Source organism: Paralichthys olivaceus, chromosome 22 (genome assembly GCF_024713975.1).
Source record: "Paralichthys olivaceus isolate ysfri-2021 chromosome 22, ASM2471397v2, whole genome shotgun sequence".
NCBI classification, from domain to species: Eukaryota; Metazoa; Chordata; class Actinopteri; order Pleuronectiformes; family Paralichthyidae; genus Paralichthys; species Paralichthys olivaceus.
Window position 1 is genome coordinate 3,255,174 of NC_091114.1, and position 21,818 is coordinate 3,276,991.

The 21,818-nt window shown below is 42.9% G+C and overlaps 2 protein-coding genes across 3 annotated transcripts; both read left to right on the forward strand.

Moving 5' to 3' along the window:
- Positions 1–566: 566 nt before the first annotated feature.
- c22h4orf54 (chromosome 22 C4orf54 homolog) lies at positions 567–13,515 on the forward strand. 2 transcript variants are annotated; one of them, XM_069518809.1, is made up of 2 exons: positions 567–5,292; positions 11,407–13,515. In XM_069518809.1, exon 1 carries the CDS (start codon positions 674–676, stop codon positions 5,270–5,272), a length of 4,599 nt encoding a protein of 1,532 aa, XP_069374910.1. In that variant the 5' UTR covers positions 567–673; the 3' UTR covers positions 5,273–5,292; positions 11,407–13,515. The 2 variants fall into 2 exon arrangements, with proteins under 2 accessions (XP_069374910.1, XP_019966902.2); XM_020111343.2 differs by lacking the exon at positions 567–5,292 and adding an exon at positions 7,811–9,727.
- A 4,148-nt stretch (positions 13,516–17,663) lies between these two features.
- LOC138406459 (macrophage mannose receptor 1-like) lies at positions 17,664–20,209 on the forward strand. Its single transcript, XM_069518782.1, has 3 exons — positions 17,664–18,510; positions 18,613–18,987; positions 19,099–20,209. Exons 1-3 carry the CDS (start codon positions 18,435–18,437, stop codon positions 19,467–19,469), a joined length of 822 nt encoding a protein of 273 aa, XP_069374883.1. The 5' UTR covers positions 17,664–18,434; the 3' UTR covers positions 19,470–20,209.
- The last annotated feature ends 1,609 nt before the right edge of the window (positions 20,210–21,818 follow it).

Genomic DNA, 21,818 nt, shown 5'->3' on the forward strand with positions numbered 1-21,818 from the left:
CTGCAGCTGCTCCTCCTGTTCATTCTGTAAACCATTCACTTCTCTGATCTGATCTGCAGATATTCCATCTGGATCTTTCAGTTGCGCTCTTCATCTCTGACCCTTTACCAGTTCCCTGTCCTTTCTCTCATAGCTGCAGTTTAAACGTTTATATGAACACTGGAATATGTCTAGAGATCGTCCAGGTGGTGTTATAGATAAAATAATACAAACTATTATTAATATGAGTGGTTTACATTATTTTCTATGCTTTTCCACTTTATAGTTGAATTTGTTTTTTGTGTAAATTATACAGACGTTGAAATACTCTTGAGGGAACCAAACATGAACATTAAAAAGGTTATTAATAATGCCATATTGCATGGGGGGCCTCTCAACAACCCCCTTTGGCCCGCGACCCTCATCTTGAGACCCATGTGAGCCAGACGGCAGTCAGTAATGTCTCTGTTCCATTTTAGATCCTCGGCTTTGGCCTTCAAGTCGCGGTTAGCTGGAATGTCTGGAGCGCCTCCGTGTCATCAGAGTGACTGTCTAACCAGGCACGGAGCTTTGCGCGCTGCACCATCACTGTCTGGAGGACGGGGGGACTCCGGGTGGCGTGGGGGGGGGGTTCATCTCTGTCGCCTCTTGTCTGTCGGACACCAAATGTAAGCTAAAACCTGCCACTCCAACCATGGAGACGGAGCAAAGCTGCGTGGAGACTTCGGCGACTCTCCGGGCGATGAAGGATCTGCTCCAAAAACCGGCGCACGGAGACGAGGATGCCCCGGTGAAGCAAGACGAAAGCAACTACGTCGATTTTGAGTTCATGGACGTAAAGACGAGCGGGACAAAAGCTGGGAAGGACTGTTGCTTTGGTTTGAGAAACCAAATGTCTGTCCTTATTGACAAGAGGAGAGCGGGAGCTCCGTGCGCAACGGGACCAACCCACGATCTGGCGAATACAGCAGAGATTAATGCTGAGAGGAAAGCGAGTTCCGGGGTTGAGAAGCAAACAGGAGCTGCTGAGGAGTGTCCCCCTGATTCATCATTGTCATCAGTTCCTCCTTGTCTCAGCGCAAAGTCAGAGGGTCGTCTCGAATCAGGAGACAGAAGCGAGCGCGCCATTACGCAGCCAGATGTGTCCAAACACGAGGTCATGAAGACAGAAAGAGATGGTGAACTACACTGTGATGATAATTATCTGAGTGGGAGAAGTGAGTCGGATGATTATGATGATGATGAAGAGGAGGATGATGTTAGTTTGGTGCTTTGTGACGACTGCGTCCCGTGCGTAACCGAGGACGAGTCACATTACATTACCACGCACGAGATCCAGCTCTCCGAGCTTTCTGACCACGAGGGGGACTACGACCTCGGCTCCTCTACCAGCTGGGACATCGAGGAAGACAACCGGGTGTACACCTTTGTCGATTATGCTTCTCTCGACGGAGACGGGGCGACGGGGGAGAGGGGGGCCGGTGGCCAGCCTCGCTCTCAGGGCGCAGCAGCAACAGTCAGCACTCTGCTTGAAAGTGATCCGTGCGACGCGGCCAAGATCGCCAGCTCAGATGAGAGTGTGTCAAAGTCCCAGCAGCAGCAGTGCAGTGGAAACAGTGGGGGGCAGATTCACCTGTCAATCAGGGCCACTTCTCGAGCTATAAATGACCCTGGCAACATCCAAGAACATGGAAATATTCTTTATCATACCAGGCGCTCCGGAGACGTGAGTCGCTATGTGTTAAGGGGAGTTGATGGGAAGACAGAGACGCTGTCTGACAGGGCGAAGTGTTTCATAGCTGCGCCCGGACGCGTACACTTTGGCGGCAAATTGAAGGGGAAAGAGTTCACTGAGTATTCCAGCGGTGCGTCCAGCGCCGTCAGCGAGCTGGACGACGCTGACAAGGAGGTGCGCAACCTGACAGCCAGAGCCTTCAAGAGCCTGGCTTACCCTTACGCCATCAATTTCAGCACATCCAGCGAGTCCTCCGCATCAGAGCATGGCATAGGGATAAACAGGTGGTCCACGTTTGTCGACCTGAAATATGGCAACATGAACATGTCACAGGGACTGGACCAAAGTGTTGTTTCCCACCAAAACTCGACGGCCTCATTTGAAATAGCAAAAAACATAGACAATAGAGGTTATAAGGACATTGCACTGGCGAGCATCAAACCGCCACCCGGCAAAATCTTCACTCTGAGTGGAAACCCCCACGGTGCGTCGTCATCCACAAAGAAAATAGAGCTGATGGGGAAATTCAGCCAGGGTCACAGTGGGGTGATAAGGCTCACGGAGACTCTGAATTTTCGATGCAATGTCAAATCGGGAATGTCTGGGGGAGAAAGGCGCACGGACTTTGCAGAAAACGCAGCAGGATCACGTTCCACAGATGAAGTTACCAACAGTTTGCAAAGCAGCCAGAGGAGAGTGGCCAGCAAGCCGCCCTCTAAAACCATGGAGGACACGCACAAGAAAGCCATATTTGCCTCGAGCCTGATCAAAAATGTGATTTCTAAGAAGATGCAGTTCGAGCAGGAGCGCAAGATGGAACGAGGGGAGATCAGTGAGCCGCATCAGGCGCCTTCTCCGTGCTTTGTGCAGCAGGAGAGCGACAGTCTGAAGGGGAAGGGGAGCAGGGAGCTGCACAGACAGAGCTCCAGGTTTTCAGAGAGCAGCTCCGACTACGCCATAATGTGTGTGGATGAATTAGAGGACCTTGTGGACAGTGGCTCATCTGATACCAGGAGCGACTCTCGGAGGCAAGACGCGGCCGCTCCCGCACTAGATACTAATTTGGAGCCGGCAAACGAGGTTGGAATTGATACTAAAAAAGGCGCATTGGAAGCGTCCAGAAGCACGCTCCTCCGCAGCCAGAATAGCGCGTTCAGATGCTGGAGGGACGAGGAGCTAGAGTTTCAAAAGGATCATAAAAACGACAAAACTCAGGAGGAGAAGCCGCCGTCAGCTCACCACAGAGAGGGCGACGGAGATCAGTGCACGGCGGGCAGCGGCAAACCCACTAAAATGTCACATTTGTTTGTGCCAAGTATCCAACTGCTGTCCAGTGACGGGGAGGTCGGGCAGCAGCTGCAGAGCAGGAGCTATTCTCCATGTGACGACGACGGAGGCGTGAAACTGCGCTCTGATAACACTTTATACGTCGCAGAGTCCAGGAGAGTCGCCACATCTAAATCTCCGGAGATTAAAATCAATTTGAGGAGCGTCAGGGACAACAAAGCGGAGCCTTTCGGCGTCTCCAAGCTGCGCGCTCCTAATATAGGCTGTAACGCAGCCAGCCTCACCAGAGCAGATGACTTCAAATGCCAGGCGCTGGCTGCAGCTCTGAAAGGTGAGTGTTCAGATAAAGTGCCGCATTTCATGGTCAGAGACATTAGGGACAATATAGGGAAACTGCAGACGCCAATTCACCAAGTGAGAGACGTGCGTAAATTGGTTAAAAGCTCCTATCACTTTGTTTCTTTGGATAACAATGAGAATAAATCAGCGTCTGCTGACAACCACGCAGAGCAAAAGAAGCAAACGCCATATCGAAATCCCAATTCTGTGTCCCCCATAGTGATAAAATGTCAGTCCGTGAATACAAACAACAACGAAAAACAATGTGGGGATATTGACTTGTCGAACCGGGAACCCTTGGACATTGACAGAGCGTCTCCAGAGGGCGCCAGAAGTGCTCCGCTGCAGTGGGCAGCAGGGAAAGCGGCCACAAATAATTCATCAGAGGGAGGCATTGGTTTGAGAATTGAAAGCAAAATAGCTTCAAATAAACTGGAGAAAACATCTGATATGACAGATAAGAAACCTGAGTCCAAAATGGCAAATCAGATGGCTCTGGCCAAACTCCAGGCTGCTGTGAAGACCATGGAGCAGCTCTATGTGTACGAGAAAAATGAATGGAAAAGGAAGAATGAGCTGCAGCCCCTCACTGACAGCCACGTGCTCTCAATGTTAGCCAACGAGGAACATGGGGGACTTGAGGAGGACGGAGCAAGAGAGTCCAACATGTACCAGACAGTGAGACGAGACTCCTATCCCAACGTAGACAAGACACCACCAGCACTACCGGCGTCCCCTAGCGGTGAGAGCTTGCTGAGGCGGGAGGACAGAGACCCTCTCAAGGGATTTCAGACATCCAGTGGCCGTGATGACAGGCTGTTTGCCAAGTCAGCGCAAACCACTGGCACCACAGGCAGCAAAAACAAGTTCAGCCTCAGCTCCAGCCTCAAAGCTTCCACAGCCGCTAAGGTGACTCAGTCAAACACAGCCGCTCAAACACCTTTCAGCACCAAAACCTTTGTCCCGAAGTCCCCCAAACTGCCCGTCTCATTAAAAACCAGCCAACAAAGGGCAAGCAGAAACGATGGAGCTGAAACAAAGGAGGTGGACCGATTTTCACAGGACAATGAGAACTACCTAACCATTCCGGTCAAGTCTCATGCCAGCAGCAGCAAAAAGCCCCCATATGCCGATAAAACGTCTGTTTATTCCTCCAATACTCAGTCACACTCAACCACTCCTCCGGGATACTTTGGATCTGGTGCCAGGGGCCAAGAGGACCACAGCCAGACCCAAACACGCTCCAGCATCACGATGGAGACATGCTCACCAGAAGTACCCTCTGCTACCATCTACCACTCCTTACCACTGGGCATGTCCTCCAATCAGCCACAGGTTTACTGCTTCTCCCCGGCGATCACCCCCGCTCCCACCATAGACCCCTTCCAGGCCACCCAGCGGAAGATGCTCCTGGATCCCACCACTGGAAACTACTACCTGGTGGACACTCCTGTGCAGCCGGCCACCAAGCGCCTCTTTGACCCAGAAACAGGCCAGTATGTGGATGTGCCCATGCCGCAGCCTCCCATGACCCCGGTGCCCATGCCGATCTCACCATTGGCACTCAGTCCAGGAGCGTACGGACACACTTACATGATCTACCCAGGCTTCATGCCCACACCCTCGGTGATCCCGGCCCGGACGCTGGTGCAGTCACAGATGTCGGTGCAGCCAGGAGTGGAGAGCGCAGAGAAAGCCATGTCCCAGCAGACTGAGGGGATGTACATGGAGAGCCCCTTCTACATGGCAACTGGGAAGTCGCCCCAGGCGGCCACTGGATCTCAACAGCAGGCCTCCACCAGCAGGCCGCCACAGGGCTTCTCCGGCGTCAAGCAGCCGGTCATCAGCATCACATCCCAACAGGGGCCCCGGATCATTGCCCCGCCCTCGTTTGATGGGACCACCATGAGCTTCGTGGTGGAGCACAGATAAACAGCAGCCCGCCTGGACAGGTGAGTGGATCTGAATGTTCATCATGTTGATGTAGAATGAGTCAGACTGGTGTTGGACTGACTTTATAATTTACTATTACTATAAAACTCGATTCAATTTTTAAATCTACCATCTATTAAAATCACATATTAGATATAGATATATAAGTATAGATTACTTACAATGAAATCATGAGAGGAAACTCTCAGGACCCCATAGGACTTTTTAAACCAAGGATTGTCGTAAATGGAGGTCATTCACCTTTTGTCCCGAGTCTTTACATCCTTTACCCTCTTGCTTAAAATAGTTCTACTTGTTCATAGCACATAGACCCCACAGTGCTAACTAAATGAATAATGCATATCACATTAAGAGCCACTTACAATATTTATAATAAGAACTACATTTTTTAAAATAAATCCTACCAGATCCCTTTTATTTATTTAACTTTAAACGCCTTTGCTGTCCCTTGGATTGGGCTTAATTTCCTTGCCATCGTCATTTTGACGTGTGGCAAATATGGAAAAAACAACTTAAAATGAAAAACTTTTCAAATTAAAACTGCAGCAATGTAATTAAAAAAAAATTCTAGCGACAAACTGACAAGCTGGATGAATTAACAACATACAAAAAAGTGATCTGAGTTTTTATTTTGTTCTTAAGGATATGTATTCGCCCGGTCTGCTGATATTCTTGTTTGTGTTGTTGTTTGTAAGCAGGATTACGCATTAACTACTGAATGGATTTCCACAAAACTGAGTGGAGTGATGTGGGATGAGACATGTAGACCCCCATTCAATTTTGGAGCAGATCCGGGAATGTTTTTTATCAGAATAATTCATATCAGACAAAGTTTGATGTCTGATCTCTATCTAACCCTGATTTGGTGCAGCTTGATTGAATTCAAGGGGACTGTTGGGCCTTGGTGGAGGTATGTGCTCTTCTTAGTAGCATTTTAATTGTATATGTTATGTCTGTATCAATTTATATATTTCATTTTTAACTATTTGTTTACATCCCACTCTGCACTCTATATTTTAAAATTTTTACATCTTGCCTTAGCCATAGTCAAATGAACAGTTTTCTAGTATCATATTGTTTGGATGACTACATACATATGAAACAATAATGTACTAGGATTTGTCATACATAAAAAAAGGACAATATATGATTCCAAAGGTTGCAACTGAGCAGCCTTAACCAGTTTATGAATTTTGATATCACAGCAGGGATACAGAGGATTACATTGATATACGACGCTTCATGGGCTAGGTGTTGTGTGTGTGTGTGTACCATGGTGGACATGGTAAAAGGTCAGGCCGTGGCAGGTGTTTGTTATGTGTGTACACCAAGAGCCTCAGCTGCTGCTGGACATCGAGAGGCTGCCTGGCAGGTCAGAGTCTCAGCAGGGTCAGCCGGCTTTTTATAGGACCAGTCGTTTAAAGACAGAAAGATGGAGAGGGCAGCTTCACAGGGCCTCTGATCAGCAATTATATAAACACGGCATGCAACATGGGAGCAGATAGCCTCAGCTGCACTGTGGCCGAGCATTTGGAGTTCCCCTACTCATCGGAGAATAAGACCCACATACTGGAGGGCTCAGCTGTGTTTATAAAGTAAACAGATCTGGAGTCTGATGGTTGGAGAGATGAGAAGGTTACTGGTTTAAATCCTCCTGACTGGGGCCAGAAATGTATATATGGGAAAAGTCAACAGAGGAGAGTCATCATGTGGCCTATAATATACCTCTTTTATCAGTAGAAGACCCCTAAAAGAGCTGATTGAGATAATATTTCATGCCAAGTTTTACCAATTTGAGGTTTTTGTTACCTCTGTCAAGGAGGTGATGTGTTTGTCTGCGTTTGTTTATTAGCAGGATTACACAAAAAGTACTGAAACGATTTCCCTGTCATTTTGTGGAGGGATGGGTCATAACCCAAAGAGGAATCCATAAGATATTGGTTATAAGCAGGTGCAGTTTGGTGCAGATATGGATCAAATGAATTTAAATGTAGCTTCATAAGGAGACTATTTATTTTACAGTTCCGTGTTTGTTTTTTTATAGCACTTGTCGCCATATGTCTGTCAGGAACAACTTGTCAAGAGTTTTGTTTGTGACTGAAATCTGTCAGACGGATGAGATAATTATGACTGCCCAGTTTAATTCAGGAAAGCAAACCATAAACAGAATGAACCCATGTAACCCAGCACTCATGCATGACTTTTCAGAACAATTGAGTTACCACTTTAATGGTGCTTAATATCTGAATATTAAAGGATTGTAGCGATCGAGACTTGTATTATTAGATTTTAAATCATGGCATTTTAGAATTAAAGTTTGATTCATGTAATAGCGTCGTCCATACCGGGCATGTTTGATTTTTTTAATAAGAAATATGTGGTGCAGATTATGAAACACAGACAGGGCAGGTGAGCAGCAGGTGGAATACAACACACCCACGGTTGGTACAGTGACAGAGGAGTGTCAAGACAAGTGTCTACACGTTATCTGACTGCCTGGACTTTAACCAGGAATTTGTTGATTGTATTTGTCTGTCGGAGAAGACAGGAGTCTGAACGTCAGCTGTGGCAATAAGGAATATCTGGAACACTGGAGATGCTGGACTGATTCCACTTTAAAACTTAACTGTTTGTTAGTCCTCGTGTTTTCAGCTTTTTGAGACAGGTCCTCGTTTTTATGCTGAGTCATTGCTATCTAGCCCATGATCTCATACAGGAAATGCCCTGACAGGACTCCTCCCATTCATAAGCTGTACGGAAACACAGTTTGTGACTGTTTTTCTCTGAGGTGAGAGGCCCAGGAAAGGATTTAAGGATTCAGACCCAGCACTTTCTCTAAGAGGGAACAGATTCAGTAAGAAGAGCTGGGGACACTGCGTGGGATACTGACATATTGCTGTTTCGGTGCAGTGCTGACTGGCTTGACTGAGGTGTGATTTAATGTGAAAGTAACTACGACTTTGCCTCTGAGACAGAACATGGCCCTGCGATCAGCAGCTGACTTTTCCTGTCCCATCTGTTTTGAGATTTTCAAAAACCCTGTTGTGCTCTCGTGCAGTCACAGCTTCTGCAAAGACTGTTTGCAGATCTGGTGGACGGACATAGTGATTCTCCAATGTCCAGTTTGCAAAAGAAGATCTTCAAAGAGTGAGCCGCCATCTAACCTGGCGTTGAAAAACCTGTGTGAAGCCTTGTTACAGGACCTTTCTCTGGAAGAGAGCACCTCTGCTGGGACTGAGGCTCTCTGCAACCTGCACTCCGAGAAACTAAAGCTCTTCTGTTTGGACCATCAGCAGCCCGTGTGTGTCGTCTGTCGTGACTCAAGAACACACACCAATCACAGTTTCAGACCAACCGATGAAGCTGCACAGGATAACAGGGAACAGCTCATGACATCCTTGAAGCCCTTACAGGACAAACTGGAGCGCTTGAGTCAAGTTAAAGTTAACTGGGATCTAACCGTGGAGGAAATTAAGGCCCAGGGCCGACAAACAGAGAAGAGGATCAAAGATGTGTTTAAGAAGCTTCGGGATTTTTTACAAAAAGAAGAAGAAGACAGGATGACGGCACTGAGGAAGGAGGAGGAGCAGAAGAGTCAAGTGATCGAGCAGAGGATTGAGGCTCTGAGCAGAGAGATAGCAGCTCTTTCAGAAACTATCAGATCCACAGAGAAGGAACTGAAAAAGTCAGACGTCTCATTCCTGCAGCACTACAATGCCACAGTGGAAAGAATCAAGCAGCGCCATCTGCCGGAAGATCCAAAGCTGGCCTCTGGAGTTTTGATAGACATGCCAAAACATGTGGGCAACCTCACCTATAGCATATGGAACAAGATGAAGGACATGGTCTCTTACACTCCTGTGATTCTGGACCCAAACACAGCTCAGATAAACCTTTTCCTAAGTGAAGATCTGAGAAGTGTAGGATGTATAGAGAGGGAGAGTCGGCTTCCGAAAAACCCAGAGAGGTTTGATAGTTACACCACAGTCCTGGGATCTGAGGGCTTTCACTCGGGGACTCACAGCTGGGATGTTCAAGTTACAAATGATGCCAACTGGGCAGTGGGTGTGATAGAGGAGTCTGTCGAGAGGCAGGGAGATATTCCGACTGGTTACTGGGAAATATGGTTCCAGAATGGCAAGCACAAAGCGTACTCTTCACCACACATTGACCGAACACTCTCAGTGAAGAACCCGATTCAGAGGATCAGGGTGCATCTGGACTGGGACAGAGGAAAGCTGTCATTCTTTGACCTGGATACAAACACAAACCTTTTCACCTTCTCACGGACATTCACCAAGACGCTGGTTCCCTTCATTAACACCACTTCAGTATTTCCAGTGAGGGTACTACCAATGAGACTCAGTGTACAGTTTGAGACGTAGACAGTTATACCAGTGGTATTTATGAAGACAATCTCTTCTCTTTTTTTAAGTAAGTAATCCCCTTATTCCCAATGTTTCTAATACCAGATATCTGCATGTGATCTCGCCGTCATGTTCCTTTTTTCGAAGAAAGAATGTTTTTGTGGTGAGAGAGTCACTTAACTGGTTTTACTAAAGGCAGACTTGTTGTCCATCAAATCAGCCTGTGAGTATGGAGGCATATTAGTGGTAAAACGATATATGGACAGGGATCAATCTGCAAGATGAAAATGTGAGATTTGATGATTTTGATATGATTGAATCCCCATCAAGTCCTGTTCAATACGTGTTCACTAGAAGGTTTGGTCAGTTTGTTATAGAAATGCAATCCTGATGATATTGAATTAAAATTAATTAAAAAGACAAAATGCAAATTGTAATTCACAAATTACTCCGTTTGTAATGTTGCCAGTTAAATTAATGGTCTGCATTTAAATAATATGTATTTATATTAATATCAATTGTGATTATGACTAATAACAATGTCTTAAAAAATGTAATTTAATACCAACTGGACTTTTGATTTCAAGATTCAGCTCGCAAATCATGTTTCGGAATTCCTGTTCGATCTCAGAGCCCTTTTGATTCTCAAATTTTAGTTTGGATGAAGCTTCAGCTTTGTGTTGTCATTAATAAACTTCCATACTAAGCTTATGTGGTTAAGTTGATGTGAACAAACAGTAGGCTGCTTCAGACATGCACTGAACAGACAGATGCAAAAATGAAAAGAACTAAAGGAAAACAAATATCTCCAGGGGATAAAGACGTGCCACACACGTAGAAGACACTGGCAAAGATGTCAAGAGAGTTTATGGTCACTTTATCGCTGCAGCTGAGTTAATATGTCACTTCCTGTCTCTGTCTGCTGCACCCGGCTGCTCCACCTCTCGTTTGAATAACGCAAAGGATTTGCTGGTGTCCTCCGGGTTTTACCTAGAGGTCATGTCTAAAAAAGGCTTACATTGTTTCATCAGAGATCTCCTTCTGTGGTATATCTATCACGAGATTGTTTTCACCAGGGGCCTTGGAGCTGTGCAGTGTTTCAATTGAAAGTAACATAGTAGTGGATGAGATGTCCTGCAGGTTCCTGGCTGTAATCACTGGCATACATTATGGTGTCTGTCTAGAAAACAAAAGTGGAAAGTTGGAATGTTGCACATTTCAATAAATGGGAAAAAAAGACTAATCACGTGAAAAGCAATGTATACTTACTTTGTGGGGAGTTGCTTGCAGTGCCAAAAAACACAAGTCTTGGGTGAATGTGATGTTCTTCAGGGGAGTTGGGACTCCAACAAGCAGCTTTCAGACGACCACATTCTGACAGAGACGGCATGCAGATCGCTAAGAGGCTGAAACCTCAATCAGAAGAAAAATTAGTGAAATCAAATAAATTGTTTCAGTGTCAGTTTGTCTCAAAGAACCATCACAGAGCTAACTAATGATCTGATTTACATTAGCAAGTTGCTGTGGCTAAAACCGGCTGTGAGTAGCATCATCATCATCATCATCATCATCCTCACCAGCATCAGACATCTTGTTAAAGAGAAGCAGTTGTAGAGAAGTTCCTGTGATTCCATAATACTGGGCACAAATCTAACATTTCCCAATGTGAATGAAAATACCTGTTGTAGGCTGTTCATGCTGTGTTCACAAGAATTAAGTCTGTTTTGTTTTGTTGGTTTCCTGCAGAACTGAACTCTGGGTGGATGCTGGACTGCTCAGGGATTCGGGCTCTTCACTGTGGTGCACCCTGTATTCTTTTTCAGCTGGAGGTGATGGTGTCGCCGGTTTATGACCTTTGTATTAAAGGACATCGTGCTTCACTGACTCTCATTTGTACAAGATGTGTTTAAGTTCTGTGTTTAAGTTCTGTGTTCCTTGCTTTGTTTTATCTCCTCAAATCTGAAGGACTTTATACTCAGGCCCAAGTTGCACTGTCTCTGCTTGCACGTAATCGCTCACTCCCAAAACTAATCAGGGTTTAATTCTGATAAATGTTTTTTACGTCAGGTTGTGTATATGATGTTTGTCTTGTATTTTAGAGTAAGTCTAACTGTGTAAGATCTGGATTTCATTTTTTTTGCCACATTATAGCAATTAACTATGAACTATCTGTTATATATATACAGATATCTCATTGTTAGTGATGCCTTCACGAGCATAATGTGGCTAATGCAATCTGTGTGTTGAACCTGTACAATGGTAAACATACAACAGATCTCTCACCATGCTCCCGTCTCATGATGTGTAATATGACAACTTTTATGTTTTCATTCAGTGACCACATGTGTGAAGATTAAGTCTGCTCATTTTCCCGGGCACACAAAAATAAAATCCCTCCCTCTGTTTTCACTGGGATGTAAAGAATACGATTGTGCAGCTGCAGCATTCTCTCCACCAGGCAGGGCAAAGAGAGATAAACAGTAACTGTGTGATTTGCCAATTTTCAATTCGCCCCATTCAACACGTGCTTCCATGTGTGTCACTGTTTCTACGTGACGATATTGAAACAGAGTTATTTGATACTAAGTTGTTTATTTGTACGTAATAGTTCTCAGACTATGGACCTGCTGGACAGTCCATGTTTTTTTTTTTCACTCTGAGACAATATGTCATTATGTTAGAATTGTGTCCATCACCATCATGCTTTCATTTTGGTTGCTGTATTTGACAAAAGAGACTCGTGAAACGATCATGTGTCTTATTAAGAGGTGTTTTGTGTCAACAGATCCTGTTTTGTTGTATTTGATGAGGCACACACATTAATACGTTTTTTTTGTTTTGTCTCTGCTGCTGAAATATTCTGGTTTACAAGTTGATTGTGGACATCTTGATTAACTTCCCTATTTTGGCTTCATTTTTTCGAACACTGGGCTGGAGGCCGATATGTCACCATCCAGACAAATCAAACCTAAACTAGCTGCATGGCTACATGCCACTAGAAGTAATTTGGAATTCGTGCTTTTGTAATTTGGGGGAATGGACCTTTTGAAAAAATGAAAAAACTGCAGAATCAAATTGTCTGATTTTGCCAAAAACTCTATTGAGTGGTCATATTAAATCCTATTCCCCAGATTTTATAAATTTGATATCATGCAAGTGTCCTGATATTATAAACTAAGCTGTATAATCTACTTCCCCAGATATTTTGCAATTATAGCTTGCTGATTAACTCACTGTTCTTGCTGACAGGTTGTTCAATCATTCAATCATAAAATGGTCAATCTTTCCATTTATTTGTTTTCTGCCTGTTGCAGCACTTTTCTTGTGATATTTCAGCAGTTTTTGAACAAGCATGATTATTTACACTTTTACTTCAGTAATAGTGAAAGTAAAAGTGTTTATAAGTGTCAATACTTTTTTTCACAGGTCTCATGGAGAACCTGATGCCATGAAGCATCCCTGAATGATTCTGGGACTTAAAGTGGTTCAGAGTCTTGTGCGGAGTCGGGGTCACTGGACCACTCTGCTGCTTTGAAACTATAACATGAACCTTGTGGAAAGACGGTACATTTAATCCGGGTAATGTGAAGTAGGTTTGTCATGGAGAGAAGAGCTCAGGATGTTGAAGATTCTTGGAAGGAAGTGGTGAGCACACGTGAAGTGAAGGGGTCGAGAAAAAGAAATGGTGTCTTGTCCAAAATGACAATAATTACTTTATTTGATCGTTTTTTTCCACTTTGATGTGTTTTGCAAATGTACAGTGTTTGTTCGAAAGTGTGTCACAAATAAGGAATGCAATATTCGATGCTGTTTGTGCGTCTTTGAAAATGAATAAACATGAGACCTTTTTGCAAACCTGTCTGTTATCACTAGCTGACTGATGAGATGGAGTTCGGGTAAGAGGGATAAGGACATGGTTAGCCTACCTGAGCATAAAGACTGCAAACAGTGGGACAGCTAACCTGACTCTATCCAAAGATAAGACCAACAATACTACTAAAACACAGTGCGTTTCTTTGTTGTGACTCACCGATTGGTGTTTCAATCCCAGTCTCCTCCAGTCTGCTTGCCGAAATGTCCTTGAGTAAGATACTCAACCCAAAATTGCCCCAGACGGCTGTGCTGACAGTGTGTGACTGATGTGTAACAGAGAAAGTGCTGCACATAGATGCACTGTATGTGTGTGTGAATGGGTGAAAGGTAAAAACTGTATTGTAAAGTGCTTTGAGGGGTCATCAAGAGTAGAATAGTCCATAAAAATACAGAGCATTTGCCATTTGTTGAACTCATTTAGGCTGAATTACCTGCTGGACATGTTGAACTTTTCTTTTAAAACCACAGAACTGGACAAATTGTGTTGGATATGTTCAAAAGCTCAAAAATAGACCTCCTGATATCTCTCCAGCCCGTGAATAACACAAAGAGACAAAATGGGTTTGCATCTTTCGGAGGCTTCATTTGAAAACCGTGTGGTGCGAATAGACGTTCCCATTTTGAAGACTCCTTCAAATATGTCCCTCAATCCACAAGAAACAAAGGCTCCAACAAGTGGATCCCTCCTGGCCCAACCTATCCCAGAATTCATTGTGCCTCAGTGGCGAACTGTTTTTCGAAGAGGTAATGGTGCCAGCAAGCGATGAATATCATGCTTCAACTCAACCAAACAGCTAGAGGTGCACATAGAAAAGAAAAGGGAGCGTTTAAACTTTCTGTTTGTGTCCAACTTCAGTTCTGTTGCTAGGCGACAGAAATAAGGGCAGGACAAGATGGTGATGCAGATCACAAAAAGCCTCTGTGGACCAGACTTTCTAATTTAGGTTCGGCAGCCTAGTAGACTCACAAAGTAGCTCCTCAGTTGAAACAGTCACAGGTTGCCAGGTTGGGTACCATTCCGTCAGAAAACAACCTTAACATAAATTAGTCTTATTGCAACAAGGTAGAGGTGCTTGTTGGATGGACACAACAAGTAGATCCAGCATGTAACTCACCTAAAACCATTTTTATTTAGTTTTAGAGGAATGGCATGTGCATTTTTAAACTTGGAGTGAATGTGTATCGGTTTCCAGTCTCGCTCTGCTAAGCTAGGTGTACCTAACATACATTCATGGGATTTGATATTGCCCTAAAAATCTCCCTCAGGAAGAAAGAAATTCCGTGAATGAAATAAATGAGAAGAAGAAATGAATTATCTGGTGTAGAACTGCGAAACTCGCTGGCATGTTTGCGTGGCTGAAAACTGGCTTAGCACTGTTGATGGAGGAATGTGAGCGTTGTGAGCAGTCAGTGTCAAAGGCTGCTACAGAAAGTGGGCTAGCAGGGGATGGAGATACAGCAGGATCATGTTGCAGAGCTGTAACTGTACACACAGGCATTTAAACCCATGTTTGTCTGAAACGCATTCCATAACAACCAGAACTGTAACACACACACACACACACACACACACACACACACACACACACACACACACACACACACACACACACTTTCATCTGAGCTGTAGATCTAAATCCTCAGTCATCATTGTGAAACCCTGGAACCTTCTTATGCCCCAAATGACCAGTTACTAAAATATGATGAGACGTAATAAACATTGAATTTCTCAAAGTTCAATATTCAATTCCATTCAGTTTTATTTGTATAGCGCCAAATCATACTATACATTATCTCAAGGCACTTTATAAAGAAGGTCAAGACCTTAAAATCGTATTAATATAGAGAAACCCAACAGTTCCCACAGTGAGCAAGCATATTGGCGACTGTGGAGAGGAAATATCATACCACAGGGACAATTCCAAGAGCCCAGCACAGACAGGGAGCACTACTCATCAGCTAGTTAATGTATTTAAAATGATTCCATTTATTAACAAGTTAGAAATGAAATAAACGTGTGTGTCGCGGTTGTCTGCTGTTCACACTGGCAGCGTGGCTCATGGAGCTCTGGGTGTTTTAGTCTCCACAATAACCTTTGTGTCATCAATCCATGACCAGTGGTCTCTTTGGATCTTGATATTGATATTGAAGCTTCACTCCAGTTTAGCATTTCTTTTTAAACGCAGGTATACACACTTTTTCTAACATAGGACTAACAGTGTTGTCAGTCTATGATACCAACGTGTGTGAGAGAGCTCCAGCAGAGAACACATCAGCATCAGAGCAGTGATTGGTCCGTCATGTGTCAGTGTTTACACTGTAGGCCCTACTGTGACACCCCCCCCTCACCTTTGACCTCAAGATCGAAGCTGCTGGTGGATGCATGTGGATTTGATGTGGTGTGCACGCGGCCTGGTGGCCGTCTACCTGCACATCACAGCCTCTCAGCGTCCTGCCCGGCACAGGGGATTCAAACAGGTCCCAGTGATGTTCACGTGTCATTGCAAACATACTGTACTGTGCAAAAATCCATGACCAACAATAAAGCCATTAAATAAAATTTTACAGGAGTCAGACTATGTAAAATATAATCAATACCTCCTAATTAAATTAAAACCATAAACTGGTGTGTGGTGACACACCACTTTATTAATCCATTTTAGTTTTATTAATCAAATGATTAAAGATTATATAAACTGTGTTTAACATATATCTTTATGTCTAAGCTTTTTAAAAAAATAAATAAATGGTGTGTGTTCAAAGCTATAGAGCTAAAAGTAAACATGGAATGAAGTCAAGGTTCAGTGTGTGAGATTTAGGTGAAAGGATCTATTGGCAGAAATTGAATATAAAATAATCCTAGTGATGTTTTCACTTGTGTGTTTCATGTTAATTGTAAAAATTGTGTTTGTCTTTACCCTAGAATGAGTCCTTTAAATTGAAGTACTTTATATTTACATCAGGAGCAGGTCTGGAAGGGGAGGGAGATGTGAGAGGTACTCAGCTGCAACATGCAACTTCACCACTAGACGTCACCAAACTCTAAACACTGAATCTTTAAATGTGCATGTTACTGAATCAGGAGTTGGACATGGATGTTGGATATGGAATCGGCCCCTCTGTGTAAATTGTGGCCCCTGATTTATGAAAATACAGCACCAGGCTCTGGAGCAAATTATAAATGTTTATTTCACAGCTTTAATGTAAAAAAACATGTTGGATGATCATCTTTAAATGTAGAAATAAACTTGTTTTCTCCACTTTGTGCTGTGATGTACCACTCTGCTTCTATTTAAATTTAAACCACAGATCGGGATTTGGAACACAGCCATAGACTCACAGATGAACTGATTAGATTTCAGTTGGTGGTGGTGAACTTATAAAACATGTTTTGGCCTCTTGAACAAGATATTTCAAGTCTGTCTGTCGATCATTTCCTCACATTCTGAGCAGTTGTCACCTGAAGAAGTTGAAGATGAACAGATTAGACTTCAGAGGTCAAAGGTCAGGGTGACCTCATGTGAGTCCAGAGAAGAAATGTGTTCTGACTCAAAGATGTGTTTGAATTAAAGATCCAGGTACTTCTTCACAAAGCTAGTACCACTGGAAACTTGTGTTTTGTTTCTCTCCTCGTTGTTGAAGCTGCAGGACTCCTCTGGACCTGAATGACCCTGCTGTGAAAGTAACCATGAGGGACATGAGTGAATACAAAGAACTCCTGCCAGAGAGGTTTTACAATGCAAAGCAGCCAGAACAACAGAAAGAAGTGTTGTCATGTTGACTCCTTTGCATTATTTTTAGGAAGTGGAATAATTCTTCCAGGAAGTGCTGCTGTAGAGCTGCTGTTTGTGGTTGAGATCAGGAAACACACAACATGCTGGGGCTGAGTTGGTGCTCGGGCCTAGAAGGACTGGATCTGAGACATGTGCTGCAAATGGTGTCTCCATGAACACATCCATGTTGTAAAGATGAACACTGGATACCTGAAAGCAGGCAAAGAGAAAGAGGAGAGAGAGAGACCAGGAACTATTGTCAGACTGGTTGTTGTAATGAAAATCATTTATAGATGATAGCAGTATAATAATAATAATAATACTCATCATCATCATTTCTTTCTCTTCTCTTTTCATCCTTATTTTCATGTGATCTACATATTGGATGGAATTAGAGGGGATCACAACATTAATAGATAAACATTTCAAACATCCCTGTCACAGAGGTATCATTGGATCCACGGTGTGAGCAAAGATAAGATAAGATACGATAAGAAAGACTTTATTCATCCCACACTGGGGAAATCTCGACATTACAGCAGCAGAAGGGCATTAAGGTAGAGAAAAATAAAAGTATTAAAAAAAAAAAATAAATAAAAAAATTGGAATAAATATATACATATATAAATATTAAAAGAAAAATGTAAACACTATACAAAGACACCAGAAATGCACAGTGATATTGCACATGGGAAGTGGAAAATATACATTGGATGTTACAATTAAAAAAGTATTACACACACACCTAAAGACTGAATATGAATATTGCACATGAGATAGATATATATGTAGGAGGTAGATTCAGAAAACTGAGAGGAATAATTATTAAACTGTTTTTACGTGTTTGTTGAAAAGTCTTATGGCTGTTGGGATGAAGGACCTTCGAAACCTCAACACAAACAAACATTCATTCACTCACCACCTGCACAGGGGTGGAGGCAGAGACCAGTGTTGGTCCCATATGATCAGAACTATCTGCATAGTGAGAGGCCATGCCATTTTGCATCTTTGCCTTTTTGCATAAAGCATGCAACAGAACACTGACTGTTCTACTGTCAGTAGTAGAGGAGGAGCTGGTGTTACATTTCCCTAAATCTACATGAGAACTGGTTAAGTTTACTGTTTGTGATGAACACTGGCACAAACAGTCCACAGAGCAGCAGCATGATGGAAGGGATCTTCTTTGGTGTCTTGTGTCTCTCAGGTCAGTGAATTTCACTCTTTGTATGATGTCTAACAGAAGATCTGAATATAGGGATTCATTTGAGTCTTCATACATAACACAAATAACTGGTTTCATCCTCAGGGTGCCTCACCTTCTCCACATGCCTCCTCCATCAGTACCACTTTGTGTCTGAAGCAATGACTTGGACTGAAGCTCAGAGCTACTGCAGAGGGAGGTACACAGACCTGGCCACCATTGAAACCACTGAAGAAATGAAGAAACTTAAAGACACAGTTCCTGCTGCTGGTTACAGCTCTAAGGTTTGGATTGGCCTGTACAGTCAGATTGACTGGAAGTGGTCAGATGGGTTCACAGGGAGTGGAGCTGAATATAAGAACTGGGACGGGTCTGACCCAAACTATAATAGAGCCGAGGAGCTCTGTGTGATCATGTGGGAACATGGAGGATGGTTTGATGATAAATGCCAAAGAGAGACTGCATTTGTCTGCTACAAAGGTAATGATGTGTTTTATATTGATCTTTACTATACAACATAATGTCTAAAATATAATTTTGAAAACATTGTGATCTCAACAATCCCTCTTTTGTTCTCTAACTTAACTGCAGGAACATTAGAGGATTCTGACTTTGTGGTAGAGAAGACAAGAAAGACTTGGACTGAGGCTCAGAGGCACTGCAGAGAACACTACACAGATCTGGTCACTGTGAGGAACCAAGCTGACAACGACAAGATACAGAACTTGATGCAACAAGAAGAACAGGTGTGGATCGGTTTGTACAGAGATCCTCAGATCTACTGGTCTGACGGGAGTGGCTACTCATTCAGCTCCTGGTATCAGGGTGACAACAAACTTGGCTCGATGAAAGTCGTATGTGGTGTTGCAGATTTGCAGCAGGGAGGAAAATGGAGGTTATTGTCCTGTGAAGAAAGATTTCCATTTGTCTGCTACAGCGTGCGTGGATGGTGCTTCCTTTAGTGAAAGAGAGAGAATACATCCTTTCATTAGATTTACAGTTATTGTGTCATTAGAGATTCTTATAACATGAATGCATTCATGAATATTTGGATGATGTTTGTTCTGTCTATTGTTTCTTTACAGTGAGAGAAACTAGAAATGTTTTTTGATGTACTTGAATGTTATCACTTCATTAATCTGCTCTGTGATGTTTCTTCAAGACAAACTGACACTTTGGAGCATTTTTACTTTGTCTGGTTTCAGACTCCTTCACTAATTCTCCTTGTGAATGAGATTTCAGCTCTTAGCTCTCAGCTCGCTCACCACACAACTTGTGTGTGTGAGTATTTGTCTTCACCACTGATCCAGTTCAGCTGCATGTTTGATGCTGGGATTGATATAATCATCATATAATCTGAGATTTCAGTTTAAACCCAAAGCTAAAAAAACAAGCAAAACCCATGGGATGTTAATTTTCTTGTTTTAAATGAAAAAAACAAAAACAGAGAGAAGTCATCTTTCAGTTTTTGTTGTCAGAATAAAAAGCAAAATTAAAAAAAAAACTCCTTTAAAAATGGCCTAGTTTTGGTTTCATGCAAACCCCTGTTTTATAGAGAATAGATTGGTAAGATTGAGTAGATGTGAAAAAATGTCAATTAATTATGCATCAATAAATCTGTGTATATGCAACATAAATAAATGGCTTATGTGTTTTTTTATTTTCTGTTTGACCTAAAATACCTTGAGCAGCACACAAGTAGCTTCATTCAGCATATGTATTGAAATAGGGACCAGCAGAGGTCGCTACATAAAGAAGTGTTGTCACGTTGACTCCTTTGCATCATTTTCAGGAAGTGGAATAATTCTTCCAGGAAGTGCTGCTGTAGAGCTGCTGTTTGTGGGTGAGATCAGGAAACACACAACATGCTGGGGCTGAGTTGGTGCTCGGGCCTAGAAGGACTGGATCTGAGACATGTGGTGCAAATGGTGTCTCCATGAACACATCCATGTTGTAAAGATGAACACTGGATACCTGAAAGCAGGCAAAGAGAAGGAGGAGAGAGAGAGACCAGGAACTATTGTCAGACTGGTTGTAATGAAAATAATTTATAGATGATAGCAGTATAATAATAATAGTAATACTCATCATGATCCTTTCTTTCTCTTCTCTTTTCATCCTTATTTTCATGTGATCTACATATTGGATGGAATTAGAGGGGATCACAACATTAATAGATAAACATTTCAAACATCCCTGTCACAGAGGTATCATTGGATCCACGGTGTGAGCAAAGATAAGATAAGATACGATAAGAAAGACTTTATTCATCCCACACTGGGGAAATTTCGACATTACAGCAGCAGAAGGGCATTAAGATAGAGAAAAATAAAAGTATTAAAAAAAATAAATAAATAAAAAAATTGGAATAAATATATACATCTATAAATATTAAAAGAAAAATGTAAACACTATACAAAGACACCAGAAATGCACAGTGATATTGCACATGGGAAGTGGAAAATATACATTGGATGTTACAATTCAAAAAGTATTACACACACACCTTAAGACTGAATATGAATATTGCACATGAGATAGATATATATGTAGGAGGTAGATTCAGAAAACTGAGAGGAATAATTATTACACTGTTTTTACGTGTTTGTTGAAAAGTCTTATGGCTGTTGGGATGAAGGACCTTCGAAACCTCAACACAAACAGACATTCATTCACTCACCACCTGCACAGGGGTGGAGGCAGAGACCAGTGTTGGTCCGATATGATCAGAACTATCTGCATAGTGAGAGGTCATGCCATTTTGCATCTTTGCCTTTTTGCATAAAGCATGCAACAGAACAATGACTGTTCTACTGTCAGTAGAAGAGGAGGAGCTGGTGTTACATTTCCCTAAATCTACATGAGAACTGGTTAAGTTTACTGTTGGTGATGAACACTGGCACAAACAGTCCACAGAGCAGCAGCATGATGGAAGGGATCTTCTTTGGTGTCTTGTGTCTCTCAGGTCAGTGAATTTCACTCTTTGTATGATGTCTAACAGGAAATCTGAATATAGAGATTCATTTGAGTCTTCATACATAACACAAATAACTGGTTTCATCCTCAGGGTGCCTCACCTTCTCCACATGCCTCCTCCATCAGTACCACTTTGTGTCTGAAGCAATGACTTGGACTGAAGCTCAGAGCTACTGCAGAGGGAGGTACACAGACCTGGCCACCATTGAAACCACTGAAGAAATGAAGAAACTTAAAGACACAGTTTCTGCTGCTGGTTACAGCTCTAAGGTTTGGATTGGCCTGTACAGTCAGATTGACTGGAAGTGGTCAGATGGGTTCACAGGGAGTGGAGC